Genomic DNA, 18,185 nt, shown 5'->3' on the forward strand with positions numbered 1-18,185 from the left:
ACCCTTAGGCGGAAAGCTTGCCTTATTTTCCCTAAACTGGCATTACATTACAGGAGACAAATGGATTTTACGGACAATAGACAAAGGCTACAGGTTTCACTTCCATACTCTACCAAAAAAGAGAGGAATGCCAAACCTACCACCAAACCAAAAAACAAATGCTCTACAACAAATCAACCACCTGCTAAGGATGAGAGCTATAGAAAAGGTACCGTCTATGGAACAAGGGCAAGGATTTTACTCCAGACTATTCCTGGTTCCAAGAAAAGAAAACCAATGGAGACCTATTCTCGACCTGTCCGCTCTGAACACATATCTCATTGTTCCAAAATTCAAAATGCTGACCCTACAGCAACTTCTTCCCATGCTGGGCAAGGAGTCTTGGCTGGTGACTCTAGATCTCAAGGAGGCATACCTGCATGTCCCGATACGACCAGATTGCAGAAGATACCTCAGATTTCTTGCAGGATCAGAGCATTATCAATTCTCAGCATTGCCCTTTGGCTTATCTACTGCCCAGAGTATTCACGAAATGCCTGGCATCAGTAATTGCTCATTGCAGGCTTCAGGGAATTCAAATTTACCCATACCTGGACGACTGCCTGATACAAGCGGACAACAAGACCAAATTAACAAAAGATTTGGAAAAGGTTATACAACTACTGCAAGCCCTGGGATACACAGTCAACATGAAAAAGTCAAGGCTGGTACCATCCCAAAGGATAACATTCTTGGGTGCAGAACTGGACACAACAAAGCAAATGTCATTTCTCACAGCAGAAAAGCAAAATCAACTACCACTCTATTTCATGGCATTAACAACGCAGAACCAGCTTTCAGCAAGGAAAGTCCTGCAAGCCCTCGGATACATGGCATCCTGCATAATATTGATTCCACATGCCAGGCTACATATGAGGAAGTTGCAATGGTACCTAAGGAATTTATGGTCTCAACACAAGCACAGTCTAGAAGCCCAGATTCCAATACTTCCATGCCTGAAACAAGAATTCCGGTGGTGGGCCCAGACCTGTCAGCTGAACAGAGGTCTGCCCTTCCACAAACCTCTCCCAAGCCAGACTATCACCACGGACGCCTCAGACGTAGGCTGGGGGGCACACATGGTGGACAAGTGTATACAAGGCCTATGGACACAAGACCAGCTGAGCCTACATATCAATCAAAAAGAGATGCTGGCAGTGAAACAGGCACTTCAGACATTCAGACCTTTTCTTCAACAAGGTCATTTACTGATAAGGACGGACAACACCACAGTCATGTGGTATATCAACAAACAGGGAGGCACACACTCATATCCCCTATGCCGGATGGCAATGGACCTGTGGAATGTGGCCCTGAACCACAACATTCAACTCCAGGCCAAATTTGTGCCAGGAATAGAAAATGCACTAGCAGACACCTTAAGCAGAACTACCACGGATGCCCACGAATGGATGCTGCATCCAGACATCTTCAAAACCATTACAAAGAAATGGGGACTACCAGAAATAGACCTGTTCGCATCCCCACGCAACCACCAATTGAGGAAATTCTGCACAAGGACATACCACCCTCTTGCTTGGAAGGTGGACTCCCTATCCTTCAGTTGGGAAAACCTGACAGCATATGCATTCCCACCTCTTCCTTTGATGCACAAAGTGCTACTGAAGATCAAAGAAGATCACCCAAGGATCATCCTGATAGCTCCAGACTGGCCGAGGCAGCATTGGTACCCGCTACTGAGGAGTATGTCTTGGACACACGCATGGCCTCTACCTCTGGTTCCTTTACTGCTAACACAGAACAACTACAAAATCCTACATCCAAACTTGAAAACACTGCAGCTAGCTGCTTGGAATATTACATAAAGCAAAGTAACCCAGACTTATCTCAGAGGGTTAAAGACATTATCCTGGAGGCTCGCAGACCCTCCACAAGGAAGACTTATTCAGCCAAATGGAAAAGATACCTCATTTGGAGTACAGCAAAAGGAGAAAATGTATCATTAGCAAACATAGCTAACATCCTGGAATACTTAGCAGAACTTTTCCACAATGGCCTGTCTTACTCCTCCATTAAGATTCATGCATCATCAATTTCAGCAGAATACAACATGGATCCTCCAGTCTTCTCTCATCCTCTACTCAGGCAGTTTCTGAGAGGAATTAAAAATGTAAAGCCTCCAAGGAAGCCACCTTTGCCTACATGGGACCTTAACTTTGTGCTGGAAAAGTTAACACTTCCCCCTTTTGAACCAGCAGCAACAGCAGAATTACAGTTCTTATCTTGGAAAACTGCTTTCCTGCTTGCAATCACTTCAGCAAGAAGGGTTTCTGAACTACAGGCTTTAATGGCAGTACAACCCTTCCTTAACTTCCATCAGGATAGAGTGTCCTTGAGAACTAATCCTACCTTTATGCCAAAAGTGGTCTCCAGGGTATCATTGAACCAATCAACCCACCTGCCAACATTCTTCCCCAACCCACAGAACAGGGGGGAAAGACTATTACATACATTGGATGTGCACAGGCAGTTGCGCTATTATCTGGACAGAACCAAGACCAACAGAAAGACTGACCAGCTTCTGGTAGCATATGCAACAGGAATGGAAGGAAAAGCAATTTCAAAACAGACAATCTCAAAATGGATAGGAAATTGCATTAGATTTTGTTACTCATTTCATGGAAAGATAACTCCAGAAAACATCAGACCTCACTCCACAAGAGCTACAGCCACTACTACAGCTTTCCTACGAGGAGTGGCTACCAAAGACATTTTAGAAGCTGCTACTTGGAGCTCCATGCATACATTTGCCAAGCATTATAATCTACCTTTATACTCCAGATCCCGAGCAGGTTTTGCAACTGCTGTTTTGCAAGGGATCTTAGCTACACCATAAGCATCTTAGTGCCTCCACCCCCAGTTTGGCTGTGGTATTCTACCCATTTGTTAGGACTGCAGATGCATCCTTGAAGGACATAGTACAGTTTTGTACCTACCATAAATGTAGATGTCCGAGAGGTATGCATCTGCAGTCAGGATTACCCACCCTCCTTCCCCTCTGTGGTACTCCTAGGGTATTTGCCCATCTTATAGCTGGCTGGGGGAATCTATTATGGTGTATTTGTTTGTATATATGTATATACATGCTTATTTTGTTTGCTCTCTACTGTTTGGAACCATTTGCATTATCCAAATTTAGCCTTCCTAGAGGGCACCTGGCATCTGGGGCAAGAAACACTGAGGAAGATGGCGTTGGCTGATGCCTTTATACCCAATAAACAGCAGCTATGACGTTGGGTGAAGTGCGACAACAGCCGAGGCCAGACCCAGACTTTGGAATCCGGTTGACCGAAGGGCTGCCTGAGGCAGGACAACCCATATGTTAGGACTGCAGATGCATACCTATCGGACATCTACATTTATGGTAGGTACAAAACTGTACTTTACCCTCCCTCCAGCCCCCTAGTTTTTTCTGGCTATACCTCTACTTTCCTTTACTATGCTTTCAAGTCTTTTTGGTGCATTTGCTTTTGGTTGATGGTATACTTTTGTGTTTTTATGTTTTATTTGCTCCCCATTAGCAGGGTACCTGATATCTGGGGCAAGAAAAACTGATGTAATGGCGTTGGCTGCATGTTTTATACCCCTGACGACCTGACGTCATGGAAGAAGGGACATCAACCAACGCAGGACCCAAGACATTGTTAATCAGGCCAACTGAGGGCAATCTGCCAGCAGATTACCCAGATGTAGTGACTGCAACAATGAAAACACTCTAACATCTACATTTACGATAAGTGTGCACAACTGTACTTTCTGTTGCCACCATCCCTGGTGGTGGTGTGAGCTGTCCTCTTTACATTCAGGTTATTGCATAGGCTTTCTTAGCCATACATGCATTTGAATGTTCTGAAGGAGAATGCTTTCTCATCTAAGGAAAATTGTCAGTGTTTATAAACCACTTTTTCTGGAGACTAGAGAGCACAATTGTCTGTATACCTGATGATTTAACAGCTTTGTTTGAATATGGTGGTTTATTGAGATCTGTTGATGAAAATATGCCTCTTCTAATAGGCACTCTATGTAATGATTTTCTTTGTTTTTGTCAGAGTTGTGTGGTACCCCAGGCTACCTTGCTCCTGAAATTCTCAAGTGTTCTATGGATGACCGACACCCTGGATATAGCAAGGAGGTAGACCTGTGAGTATTCTGCATATTAATATTTGTGTAAAATAGAGTAATTTTTTTTCCTAAGTCCTCTTCTTTGACTTCTTAGTTTAGGAGCATGGTGGGAAGATCCTGGGTATCTGAGCAAAGGTAAGGTATAATTCTGTGTTTATGTTAAAAATATGGATTCAGAGTAATTTGATGGAACAGAGGAGCATTTGCTGTTAGCAGCAGTAGTTAGTACATAGGCAGAATAAGGATCGCTTGGATGGGTTGCTACGCCACTAGTCCTGTCTGATTTTCTGAGGTTTTGCAATGACTGCCCACGGATGTTACTTTTGCTTGACAGAAAAGATGAGGGGTACTAAGTTATAGCACCCCGACATTGCTGACCTTCCCAGAACTGTTCCCGCCAAGCACCTTCTCTATACTTACAGAAAATATCTATACCCATTATCAATAAGACTGGTCTCCTGAATGTCCACTGGTCCGACTTTTCTTAAAGTAGCCAGCGATCCAAATATGTGTGTGCTAGTATAACAGCAGAAGTATGTTTATGTATGCATCTGTGCATTTATATGTGTATACAGCCATACAGTGGATATAAAAAGTTTACACACCCCTGTTAAAATGCCATGTTTTTGTGATATGAAAGAATGAGACCACAATAAATCATTTCAAAACTTTTCCCACCATTAATATGGCCTATAAACCTCTACAATTCAATTGAAAAACAAATCTGTTAAGGGAAAAAATATAATACAATGGTTGCATAAGTCTGCACACCCTTAAACTAATACTTTTTGTTGAAGCACCTTTTGATTTAATTACAGCATTCAGTGTTATTGGGTAGGAGTCTGTCCGCATGGCACATCTTAACTTGGCAATATTTGCCCACTCTTCCTTGCGAAAGTGCTCCAAATCTGTCAGATTGCGAGGGCATCTCTTCTGCATAGCCCTCTTCAGGTCACCCCACAGAATTTCTATTGGATTTAGGTCTAGGCTCTGGCTGGGCCATTCCAAAACTTTTAATTTTCTTCTGCTGAAGCCAGTCTTTTGTTGATTTGGATGTATGCTTTGGTCATTGTCATGTTGAAAGGTGAAATTCCTCTTCATCTTCCGCTTTCTAGCAGAAGCCTGAAGGTTTTGGGCTAAAAGTGACTGGCATTTGGAACTGTTCATAATTCCCTCCACCTTGACTAAAGCCCCAGTTCCAGCTGAAGAAGAGCAGCCCCAAAGAATGATACTGCCACCACCATGCTTCACCATGGGGGTGGTGTTCTTTTGGTGATACGAAGTGTTGATGTTATGTAGTCCAATCTCGTCTACATTCTTACCCTTGGGTTCGGCGCTGAACCTCAGCTCTGACTCTGCCATACTCTAGCTCGAAGTCTTCAATTGGCTCATGGCTAAGAGGTATCCCATACTGCAACGCACCCATCTCAGATCTCGTTTTCCGCTCCTTACGCTCAGACGAGGTCTCGCTCTTGGCCGTGGCTAAATATAATTTTTTTTTTTAATTCAAACAAATTGTTGACCAAAAAACTATTTTCATAGCTACCTTGTGTGTGTTGTTCTGCTGGTTGTGTGGCCGGTTCTGTTGGCCTTTTGGTATCCCATTCACCCTTTGTCTCCACGGGCTAGGCCCATTTTTTCAGTCAGAGGACCTCGTTTTCCCTTCTGTCCAGTGGTAGTTTTCCTATTTGTTGGCGTTTTGTTTTCTGTGGTGGTAGTCTCTTGTTTCCTGGGCTAGGCACGTTTAAATTAGAGGACCTAGTCCTCCTTGTGGTTGTCCGTGTTCTAGGCCGTTTCAGTTAGTGGCTCTAGTTTCCCGCGCCTTCTGTATTTGTTTTTTTTTTTTTTGGTGCAAAGGTGTTCCTGTTTTCCCCTGTGTGGAGTTTTCTTGTCAGCATGACTAAAGATCCCAAAGAACACAGGCCTTCGGGCTTTAAAATGTGTGTAGAATGTAGTTACAAGATGTCATTAACTGATGGGCACTCAGTGTGCGTGTACTGCTTGGGTGCTATTCATCTCCAAGAATCCTGCTTGTTCTGCCACGCTTTCAGTCCCTGTGTACTGCAAGAGAGGAAGAACAAGCTTATCTTAAAAGGACTACTGAAACCTTCCTTTGAAGAAGACTTAGAGAGGTCTTCTAGTTCCAGATCCTCTCATTCCAAACCGGACAAGAAATCAGAGAAAAAAATCTTCAAAAAAGTGGTGTCCGGCTTCGTCAGTTTCCTTGGAGCCACCAGAGAAAATTGCTAAAACTACTGATCTGAAGTAGGGAGTTCATTTGTCAGCAACCTGTGGGTCTTCGATCCGATATTGGATCCGAGCCGGCAACTTGTTTCAAGCTAATGGATCCGAGCTCCTAGCTCCTCCCCTCACCCATAATCCCCTGCCAACCCTCCATGACCTCAGATCTAGTTTGCCGCGCTTGTGGATAGCTGGATTCCTGAGAGCTCGTCTAGTAACTGGCAGTTAAGTTTAAATTTTCTGTCAACTTTCTTCCTTTTTTCACAAAATAAAGTGTGTAAGTGTTAGGTTCCCATTAAAAAGTAAAAATATTTTCTTTTAAGTAGTTTTTTCCCTCCCTACGCTGTCGTTAGAGAGTGTGTGTTGTGTTTTGGGGCTTGTGTGTGTAACATTACTTTTTTCTTTAAGTATGGCTGAGGCCCCAAAAGCCATTTTTTCTAAATGTACCGAGTGTGGCCATAAGCTCTCCCCGGCTGATGGCCACACTCGGTGAGTTCGGTGCCTTGGGGCTGAACACCTCACCTCAGGCTGTACCATTTGTGCAGCGTTCAACCCCAGGGCACTGAAAGAATGGTGGTCGAAGCTGGTCTTGGCGGGACTTTTACCCCCGGACTCAGCTCTGGCCTCCGCTGCTCCCGTGGCTCCACCACAGGCTGTGGTTGCTGCCATTCCTGCCCCCCCTTCCTCCGGCCGGGACTCAAAACTCCCGCTAAAGCACCGGAGGACAGGGAAGCCAGGAGGGAGAAACGGAGGGAGAAGCACCACAAGCGGCGGGCCGAGACCTCCATTTCGGCCCCGCCAGCTAAGCAGGCTTCTCCCTCCACTGCTTCTAGGTCTCCTCCTCCTCGGCTCCGATCCCCTTGTTTCTCTCCGGGGCCCGAGGAGGAGGAGGCCCGATCTCCATCGAGGTCATCGAGGTGGCACTCCAGGCCTGCCTCGGTGACCTCTTCGAGATCAACCTTCAGTATGTCCGATGCAGACTTGGACCGGATGATGCGAAGGTTCATCCAGGCCCAGCTGCAGATGGGAGTGCTCTTGCCCCCCCCCCCTGCTTCAGGGGGGAGCTCGACACCTTTTTTTCCATCCTATTGCTCCTTCTCCAACCCGCTATCCGGATTCGGAGCATTCGGAGCCGAGCAGCATTGGAGCCGGGGGTGGGTCGGCGCCGACAGTACTTGGTACTTCGGATCCGACCCTGCCCTCGAGCCTGTCGGATCTGACCTCTCGGAGCCGTGGCCCGAGCTTCGGATTCGAGGGATTCAGTGTGCCTTCGGCTCCGTCCAGGTCGGAGCGCACTGGCCCTTCGGATCAGATGGTCTCGGTGCCGGTTCCGATCCCTTCATCGGATCCGAGTGGGAGCTGATTCTCGGAGCCCAGAGAGATTGGTTCCCCCTCGGCCTTCGATGTTGTGGAGAGGGCTCTGTTGAGAGCATCCGGACCCCCGGTCCTTGTCTCGGCTCCTCCCTGCACTCCCTCTCTGCTGGGCCAGGCATCCATCACCCGGCCAAAGGGACAGCCTGCTTCAATGTCCCAGATGGTTCCATTGGAACAGGATGTTGCTGGTGAGGCCTCCTTGGACAACCCCCCCCCCCGAGGAAGTGCCCCGCAAGCATAAGTGCAAGAGGAGGCACGTGGACTCCCCTGAGTGCTTAACTGAGGACACAGACTTGGAGGAGGGGGAAGGCTCCCCAAGATCACCCCCTGAGGATGTCTCCTTTGGAGACATCATGGAGATGCTGAGGAACAGAGGTGGGTGGTCTGCCTCCAAGTCTTCCCCCGACGAGTCCGTGTTTCTGGAGGCATTCGAAACAGGCCCGTCTACCTCTTGGGTGTCCCCTCCGGCCGACCCCTTGGTGGACCTCATTACCACCAGGGCGTGGAAGGATCCGGAGACCGTGGAGCCAATACCAAAACGCCCGGACAGAATGCTAAGCCCCCCCTCAGACCGATCGCACTGGAGCAAGGGCCCGCCTGTAGATGCCATGTTGACGGCGGCAGCCACGAAGAGGGAACTAGCTCAGGAGAGCCCCTCAGTCCATCCTCCGAGCAAGGAGTCCCGCTCGATGGACCGCTTAGGGAAGTGAGTTTTTAGTTCAGCGACCTTCTCGGTAAGGTCTCTGAACTATATGGCACATGTCATCAGGATGCAGCGGGATCTTATCAAAGAATACGCTGCCTCCCCTCCTGAGTCCATGTCGGCTGAGGGCAAGCAATTGTACTCCACCCGAATGGCCACTCTGAGTTCAATTTCAAATACCTCTATGCGGCTATTGTCCCATGCCACCGATGGAGCCGCTAGGGCTAGCGGAGCAGGCCTAGTCATGAGACGTCAGGCCTGGCTCCGTCATTGTGACTTTGCGGAGCCTTTTAAAGCGTCTTTTGCGAACGCCCCTTTCGATGATTCTGCCCTGTTTGGCAAAACGGTTCACCAGACACTTGTCCAGAGCGAGAAAGACGGGAAGACATTGTCTGCCGTTGGAGTCCGCTTCTTTGCTCCCAAGCGGTCCTTTTCGAAGAACCAAAAGGGTCAGAAGATGATGTGTTTCCAGAAATCGCAACATTCCCAACCCGCTCCGGGCAACCAGTCCTTCCGTGGCAGAGGAGGACAGGGAGGACGCCGCCCCAGGGGCAGAGGGGCTCCAAGAAACTTTGGGTCCAGAGAACCTTTCTCTGAACGGCCCACGCAGCAGCCCTGAAGGGTTGCCCGGCTGCTCCACTCTGGAGGCAGTCGGGGGTGGGGGGTGCTTCTCGGAGCACCTAGCGGCATGGGAGTCCATCACGACAGACCACTGGGTGCTTCGCATTATATCCGGAGGGTACAAAATACCATTACTCCATGCCCCCAAATTCAAAAACCTCCCCGATGTACCACCCGATCAGAGGGAGGCCGCAGCTGCAGAAATTCAGCAGCTGCTAAGAAAAAGAGCCATCCAGCCCGTCCCCCAAGACCAGCTCTGATTAGGGTTCTACTCCAGGTTCTTTTTGGTGCCTAAAAAGACGGGGGACTTCAGACCGATTCTGGACCTTTCCCGCTTGAACCTGTCAGTAACCAAGGAAAAATTCCGAATGGTCACTCTTCAATCTATTCTCCCCCTTCTAAGGGAGAACTATTGGATGTGCTCTATAGACCTCAAGGATGCGTACTACCATATTCTAATGGACAGACGATCCAGAAGGTTCCTCCGCTTCCGGCTGGGAGCCGGTCACTACCAGTTCAGGGTCCTTCCCTTTGGCCTCACCACAGCCCCCAGGGTGTTCACCAAGGTATTAGCAGTGATTGTGGCCCACCTGAGACTCCACTGAATACAGGTCTTTCCGTACCTGGACGACTGACTCCTGACCACCCCAACAAGGCATCTACTTTGCTCAGCCAGAGATTTCTTTCTCCGCCTAGCCCCACAGTTAGGCATCGCCATCAATGCCGACAAATCCCTTCTGGCCCCGACACAAGTCATAGAATTCATAGGAGCCGGAGTAGACACCAGAGAGCTCCGAGCCTTTCTAACGTCCGAGAGAATTCGGAATTTGCAACTCCATGTGCGGGCTAGCCTCCAATCAGAGACCCCACCAGCGGAATTGGTCCTGAGGGAAGGCTCCATGGTGGCAGCGATTACGCTCCTTCCATGCGCCCGTCTGAACATGCAGGTACTGCAATGGACCCTTCTAGTGCAGTGGTCCTTTCTGTCTCTTCCTCTTCACCACCCCATTGCTATCAGCAAGGCTTGCAGGAGGGCTCTATTATGGTGGCTCCAAGGTTCGGACCTCCATACGGGCCGTCCCCTCTGCACCTCTCCCCCTCTCGCCACGGTGACCACGGACGCCTCCCGCCTCGGGTGGGGGGGGGCATTATTCAGGCAGGATGGTCCAAAGCACGTGGAACGACACAGAGACCTCCCTGCATATCAATGTTCTGGAGATGAGAGCATTGCTGTACGCGTTGCAAGCACTTCAGAATCTCCTCCCCATAGGAACGATTGCAATTCAGTCGGACAACATGTCGGTTGTCTGGTACATCAACAAACAGGGGGGAACCAGATCTTACCCTCTATGCCGCGAAGCCATGAGAGTGTGGGAATGGGCGATCTCCACCAACCGCTTTCTGATTGCAACGCACATTCCGGGACGGACCAACATCCTAGCGGACAAACTCAGTCGCACCCTTCTTACCCCGTACGAGTGGTCTCTCAATCCACTAGTAGCGAAGCAGATATTCGCAATATGGGGCAACCCTGCTGCAATCTTTTTGTATCTCCCTCAAACACCAAATGCGGCAATTTCTTCGCTCTGATTCCCCCTCCAGGGGAAACTCCAAGAGACGCTCTAGTGCATGCTTGGCCACCCGGTCTACTTTATGCCTATCCTCCTCTACCCCTGATGCTGCAACTCTTACAGAAAGCCTCACGGTTGGGGAGCAGGATGACCCTCATTGCCCCATTCTGGCCTCGGCAAATTTGGTTCCCTTACCTGTGGTCTCACCTAGTGAATCCTCCTTGGATTCTGGATCCCAGGCTGGATCTAATCTCCCATCCGTCGGACTTACCGACCCCAAACCTGAACAATCTGAAACTGACAGCTTGGTTGCTCCAGTTCCACTCCTAGTTAGGACTCCCGGTATCTCTTCACCAGTCAAAGCCATCCTTGTGGCAGTGCATAAGCCCTCCACCAGGAAAGTGTACCGCAGTAAATGGAAACGTTTCTCCTTCTGGGCGGAGCATCATGATCTAGATCCCTTTACGGCTCCTCTCCCGTCCATATTAGACTTCCTAACCAAACTTTTTCAGGAAGGCGCTAGTTGTTCAACTGTCAAAGTGCAATTGGCAGCCATCTCACATTACCATGTGGGACATGATACAGGGCCTTTGATGTCGGCCAAGTTGTGTAAAACCTTTCGCAAAGGCACCTTCCTGCTTAGACCCCCTATAAAAGAAGCCGTACCACCGTGGGATCTTTCACTAGTTCTTCAAGCCTCGACTGCTCCACCTTTTGAACCCGCTGCTTCAGTAGATCTCAAATTCTTGTCCTGGAAAACAGCATTCCTTGTAGCCATCACGTCTGCAGAAAGAGTTTCGGAGCTTCAAGCTCTTTCTGTGAAGCCTCCTTATTTGATCTTTCACCCGGACAGAGTGTACCTCAGGATCAGTCCCTCTTTTCTTCCCAAAATAGCATCAGAAATCAATATAAATCAATCCATAAATTTACCGGTTTTCTTCCCTAAATATCAGAATAAAGGCGAGTACAAGCTGCGCTCATTAGATGTTCATAGGCAGCTACGCTTTTATACTCTTAGAACAGCTGGTCATAGACAATCCGACCAGCTGTTCGTTTCCTTTGCCAAATTTAATTTGGGGAAAGCAATATCAAAAGTATCTCTATCACGCTGGATTTCTCAATGTATCCTATTGGCGTACCAAGCCTCTGGGAGACCCGCACCTGAAGGAGTTCGCACACATTCCACTCGTTCCATCTCTACTTCTGTGGCCTTCAAGTCTAGAGTTCCATTGGATGATATTTGTTCAGAAGCCACTTGGGCTTCATCTCATACCTTTATTAACCACTACAAACCGGACGTGATTTCTAGAGGGAGAGCATCCTTTGGCTCTGCGGTGCTTCGCAATATCCTTCCATGATGGCCACCCAAGGTTCAGGTAGCTGGGGACTTTGCCCCACAGGTTGCTGACAAATGAGCTCCCTACTTCAGATTAAGAAGTTATGTACTCACCATAACGTTCCATCTGAGTAGGTAGCTTCATTTGTTTGCAACCACCCCCCCCCCTCCTTCCGCCTGGCCTTCTTCGGATCTATCTTGGTTGGATACCCGTTTTGGGTATATATATTGAGGGGCAAACTCGATCTGAGGTCATGGAGGGTTGGCAGGGGATTATGGGTGAGGGGAGGAGCTAGGAGCTCGGATCCATTAGCTTGAAACAAGTTGCCGGCTCGGATCCGATATCGGATCCAAGACCCACAGGTTGCAGACAAATGAAGCTACCTACTCAGATGGAACGGTATGGTGAGTACATAACTTCTTATTACTTTTTCAGCTCCATTGGCTTCGGTGCCAACAGAAGGCAGTACATCGACTACGTCAACATCGGCTCCCAGCATCTCGGAGCCGGTGACAGAGATTCTAGTTCGGAGCCGGTCTCCAGTTCCTCTACCGGTTTCTCCGTCTCATAGGTCACCCTATGTAGGGAGATCTAGATCTCCGACCTTATCCTCTAGGTCCTCTCGGACCCTCTCTGATGATGATGTCGATAGAGTGGTGCAGAAACTGCTCCAGTCATCGATGCTGGCTAAATTGTTTTCGGTTCCGGCTCAGTCGGCCTCGGAGCACATCCTCACCTCCTCTTTGGCTGTTCCTCCGAGCCTTTCTCTGCTTTCAGAGCCAGAGCTGTCGGTTCCGTTGGATGCCATGAGGTCGGTTCCAGTAGCCCCCTCTGGCCTCTTGGCTCTGATCTCAGCTCCAACCCCATCGGCACCGTCCACAGGGTCCAGGATTCTTGGTTCACCAGTCGAACCCGAGAGGGAGGTCTGGGATCAATCTTCTTTGGCTCCTAGCCTTCCTCTCGGTGTTTCGGCTCTGGTGAGCTTGGGTCCGACATCGGCTTCGGACCTAATCTCTTTGGCTCCGAGGCCTACTACCGTATCTTCCATGGTCAGTCGACCTTCGGAGCCAGGGGGTTCAGCTTTTGAGGTCATGAGGAGTGTGCTGGCCAGTTCGAAAGCTGCATCTTATGGCACCAACACTCTGCCCCCTCCAGCACCAGTATCTATCTCTAATCACTCTCTATCCATGGACAGTGGAGACCCAAGGCTTCAGGATACCTCCATGAGTGGTCCCCAACTTTCTGAGGTCTCCCCGGAGTTTTTGCCTGAGGAGCCCCCCAGAAAGAGTGTGTGCAAGAGGAAGCACATTGACTCCCAAGATGAGGCTCTCACGTCTGACACCAACCTCGAGGAGTCAGAAGGGTCCCCCAAGTCGTCTTCTGAAGATATCTCTTTCTCAGATATCCTGGAAATCTTGAGGCAGAGAGGCGACTGGTATTTCAAATCCCCTTCTGAGGAGGAGTTTGTGTTCCTGAAGGCCTTCGGGTCTCAACCCTCCGCCTCTTGGGTTTCTACCCCATTCGACGAGCTACTGGATCTCATTTGTCTAAAGGTGTGGGAAACTCCAGATACTGTGGAACCGGTCCCTAGGAGACCCAACAAGTTTTTGTCCGCTCCTCCAGACAAGGATTTTCTTACGAAAGGCGTTCCAGTAGATTCCATGGTGGTGGCAGCAGCCACCAAGAAGGCACTTGCTGAAACTTCATCTACCGTCCATCCCCCTAACAAGGAGTCTAGGGCCATGGACAGGTATGGGAAGCATGTTTTCCTCTGCGGCCTTTACACTGCGGTCGCTGAACTATTTGTCGCATTTTACACGGCTCCAGAGAGATCTCCTAAAAGAGCTGGGAGATTCTCTACAGGGTAACATTTCTGATGCTGTGGTTCAAAAGGTCAATGCTCAGATGTCTACCTTAAATTCCATTGCCAGCTCCTCCATGAGGCTGATCTCGTATGCAGCCGACGCAGTGAGCAGTGCTGCGGGTTCCGGAGTCTCTCTTAGGAGACACTCCTGGATGCGCCTGTGCAACTTCACGGTGGCTTTCAAGTCTACTTTCACCAACGCCCCCTTTGATGCAGGAAGGAAAAAGCATGTCTGCTGTTGGGAGTCTGTTTTTTCAATGCCTTCTAGACCTTACCCTAAGGGCCAGAAGGGTGGAAAAACGTGGTTCAGAAAGTCGCAGAGGTTTTTTCATGAAGCACAGAGTGATTCCCCTTCCAGAGGCAGAGGAGGGGGTGGAAATTCAGGTAGACGCTGCTATAGAGGCAGAGGAGGCCCACGTAACCAGGGGGACCGCAATTGCTTTTGTGGTTCTCCCTACTGTGTCTCTGGATCCAGTCGGGGGTCGCATTTCTTTATACACAGAAGCCTGGCGAGACATCACCCAAGACGAGTGGGTATTAGAGGTAATTTCTAGAGGTAGTCATATTCCCCTTCTTTCTTATCTCCCTCCAAACAAAAGAATCCCAGACTATGTTCATCGTGCATACAGCTGCAGTCATTACAGATGGGGTTATCCTGCCGTCAGGCGGGTCCTCGGTCAGCCGAATTCCAAAGTCTAGGTCCGGTGTCGGTTGTCGTCGCTTCTTCCCTGGCATCAGTGCGGCAGGGGTACAAAAGAGGCAGCCGGTGCCATTTTCTTCCGTCTTTCTTGCTGTGTGGTGCCCGAAGCAGAAGCAGTTCGCAAGTGCCGGTCGGCCAGCTCCTGAGATTTACGAAAGTATTTCAGCCGAAGTCTTCTTGAAAGCTAAGTACCCCGTTGGGGAAACTTTTCTTGCCTCAGACCGATGTCAGACAAAATTAATAATTGCATTTCTTGTGGGAAGCAAATACCGCATAAGGATTTCCACTCTTTCTGTATACCTTGCTTAGGTCCAGACCACGACATCTCGGCCTGCCGTTTTTGTGCTAGATTCAACAAGCGCACTATTAAGCGCCGGGCGGAGTTCGCCCTTCGTTATTTTGGCAAAAAATTTAATTATATCATGTCGTCGGATACTCCGACTCCAGTTTTGAGCAAAAGACGCAAAGATAAGGACCGACATCCGAGGTCTGCACCGACTACTGAGACCACGGTTAGGCCAACTACCGGTTCTCAGCGAGGCGCCTACGCAGCCCCTGAGTACCGATGACACTACATTACCAGTGACTTCAGTACCCGAGGTTGCAGGCTCCTCGGTCCCCATTCCTACTGCAGATACAGACGCCACTCTTGGCGGGGAAACTCAGAATTTAGACAGGCCTGCCATTTCTCAAGGTGTCTTCAGGCCTTCCTCCTTCTCTATTAAAGCTTTCACTAAATCTAAAGCAGCCATGAAAACCAAAAAACAGGGTCCACAGACCTCCTCTCAAGGCCCCGTGCCTAAAAAGCAGATGCTTAAAATGGCTGAGGATTTGATTACTTTTATCAGGGGTTCTCAACTCCCCTCTGACAAAAGACCCAGATTAGAGGAAGACTACCCTTCCTCAGATCAAGCTTCTATTACCTCAGAACACTCTGAGGACCAGGATTACGCCTGTTCACCTTTCGAAGACTCTGATGCTGAGGAGTCTATTCCCTCGGTCTCCCCCCCTGAGGACTACTCTTTTGGGGAAACCCTGCATACATTGAGGGAACACTTTCACTGGGAAGGCCAAGATTACTCAGATTCCAAGAAAAGGCTCAGGGAATTTCTTCTGCTCCCCCAGCATAGGCCCCTGGCTATCCCTCCTGTTTTAGGTGTATTGGATGATGTGTACACACAAGCCAGCCTTAATCCAGATTCTTTACCTCCAGCTCCTGTTAAACCAGACAGGTATTACCGGGTTCCTGATTCTCACCAGTTCCTATATAAAAGCCATACTGCTGACCCAGAAACTATTTCACAGGGTCCCAAGGGAATTAAGGCCTCTACTGCTAAAAACCCATTACCTTCAGAGAGAGATTCCAGAGCTTTAGAAAGGTGGGGGAAAAAGGTGTATACCTCGGCCACTTTTAACCATGAGGGCATTAACTGTCAATTGCATATGTTAAAGTATCAACAGTTTTTGTTATCTCAGTTGAAAAGCAAAATGACACAACCAGAACAACCAGATTTAAAAGAGTTGCAGGATTTGTTGCATGGTGCAGAGCAAGTGGGTAAACATACCTTGCAGTGTGGTTTTGATGCTTTAGAGGCCTCATGTAGAGCTGCTGTTACGGGGTCTGTTATACGTAGGCATGCTTGGCTCAAAGAGCAAACCTTACCAGATCATGTCAAAGCTAAATTATTAGATGCACCTGTTCAAAAAGATTTATTGTTTGGTGTTAAAGCTGAGGAGTTATTAAAGAAAATGGAGGAAAAAACGAAATCAATGCAAACAGTGAAAATTTCCTGCAGGTACAACCTCCACGTTTCAGCAGAAACTGGCCTTCAAAAAATTGGTCCTTTCCAGCCACGGACAGACCTCAAAGGGGCAGATACAGATGCCCAAGGGGTAGAGGGCAACCTCAAGGATCTTTCAGAGCCAGACAGTGGCAAGCACCAACCCCAAGAGGTGGAGAAGATAGATCACAGTCATTTAGAAAACAGACACAATGACTTCCCCCTACACCTGCCAAGCAAAGCTTTAATGGCAGCACCTTTAGGCGGAAAGCTGGCATTATTCTCAAATTGGCATATTGTTACAAAAGACAAATGGATTCTGGACATTATAGACAGAGGCTACAGGTTCCACTTTCACACCCTTTCAAAAATGAGAGGCATGCCAAACCTGCCACAAAATCAAAGGGCAGAGGCACAAAAACAAATTTCCGCTCTCATGGACATGAAAATGATTCAAGAGGTAACCTGCAAAAGAACAAGATCAGGGGTTTTATTCCAGACTATTCCTGGTACCAAGGAAAAACAAAGATTGGAGACCTATCTTAGACCTATCCATCCTAAACCCATATCTACAGGTGCCAAAATTCAAGATGCTCACATTACAGCAGCTTCTTCCCATGCTGGGCAAGGAGTCTTGGCTGGTAACATTGGACCTCAAGGAGGCATACCTGCATGTCCCTATCAGACAAGATTGCAGAAGATACCTCAGATTTCTTGCAGGTTCAACCCATTACCAATTCTCTGCATTGCCCTTTGGCTTATCTACTGCGCCCAGAGTGTTTACGAAATGCCTGGCATCAGTAATCGCCTTCTGCAGACTACAAGGAATACAAATCTACCCATATCTGGATGACTGCCTGATCCAAGCGGACAGCAAGGACATAGTATTGCAGCACCTGGCGTTTGTAATAAAACTGTTGAACTTCCAGGGATACACAGTCAACAAAAAGAAATCAAAACTAATACCCTCTCAACAAATAATTTTCCTGGGTGTCAGCTTGAATACAACCACCCAGATGGGCCTACCTCACGCCAGACAAACGAGGGCAACTGTCTCAATACTTCAGCAAAATGGCAACTTTCACCAGGCTAACTGCAAGGAAAGTCCTGCAGGCTCTGGGATTCATGGCATGTTGCATCCTACTAATCCCACGTGCAAAGCTGCATATGAGGAAACTTCAATGGTACCTAAAAAACTTATGGTCTCAACACAGCCACAGCTTGGAAACAATTAGTACCACTCATTCCATGCCTTCAAAAGGAATTTTTGTGGTGGGCTCAAGCATGCCAAAGAAACACAGGTCTCCCTTTCTGTGTACCTCAGGCAACTCAAATCATCACAACAGACGCCTCAGACTACGCCTGGGGAGCACACATGACAGATCAGTGCATTCAGGGAAAATGGTCCCAAAAAGAGATGCACCTACACATCAACCAAAAGGAAATGCTAGCCGTGCAAAATGCTGTTATGACCTTCAAAGACCTACTGCATCCAGGCCAGCTATTGATAAGGACAGACAACACCACAGTGATGTGGTACATAAACTCATTCATACCCCCTGTGCAGGCAAGCCATGACCCTATGGAACACAGCACTGGAATTGCAAATTCAACTACAGGCACAATTCCTGCCAGGGAAGGAAAACACACTGGCAGACAACCTAAGCAGAAATATGACAGATCCACACGAATGGAAGTTGCATCCTCAAGTTTTCACAAAGATAACTCGGGCATGGGGACAGCCAGACATAGATCTCTTTGCTACCCACAGAAATTACCAGTTGAAAAAATTTTGTTCAAGGACCTATCAT

The 18,185-nt window shown here is 48.4% G+C and overlaps 1 protein-coding gene across 3 annotated transcripts in view; it reads left to right on the plus strand.

Annotated features, from left to right (window-relative positions):
* Positions 1-18,185, plus strand: part of PHKG2 (phosphorylase kinase catalytic subunit gamma 2) — a 556,437-nt gene that overhangs the window by 336,298 nt on the left and 201,954 nt on the right. For all 3 annotated transcript variants that reach the window (XM_044086635.1, XM_044086637.1, XM_044086636.1), the window contains exon 7: positions 4,110-4,200. In XM_044086635.1, coding sequence (XP_043942570.1) covers positions 4,110-4,200 — 91 coding nt within the window. The remainder of the gene's footprint in view (positions 1-4,109; positions 4,201-18,185) is intronic.

The sequence above is a fragment of the Protopterus annectens genome, chromosome 10.part0 (assembly GCF_019279795.1).
Source record: "Protopterus annectens isolate FY-2018-M chromosome 10.part0, PAN1.0, whole genome shotgun sequence".
Taxonomy (NCBI): domain Eukaryota; kingdom Metazoa; phylum Chordata; order Ceratodontiformes; family Protopteridae; genus Protopterus; species Protopterus annectens.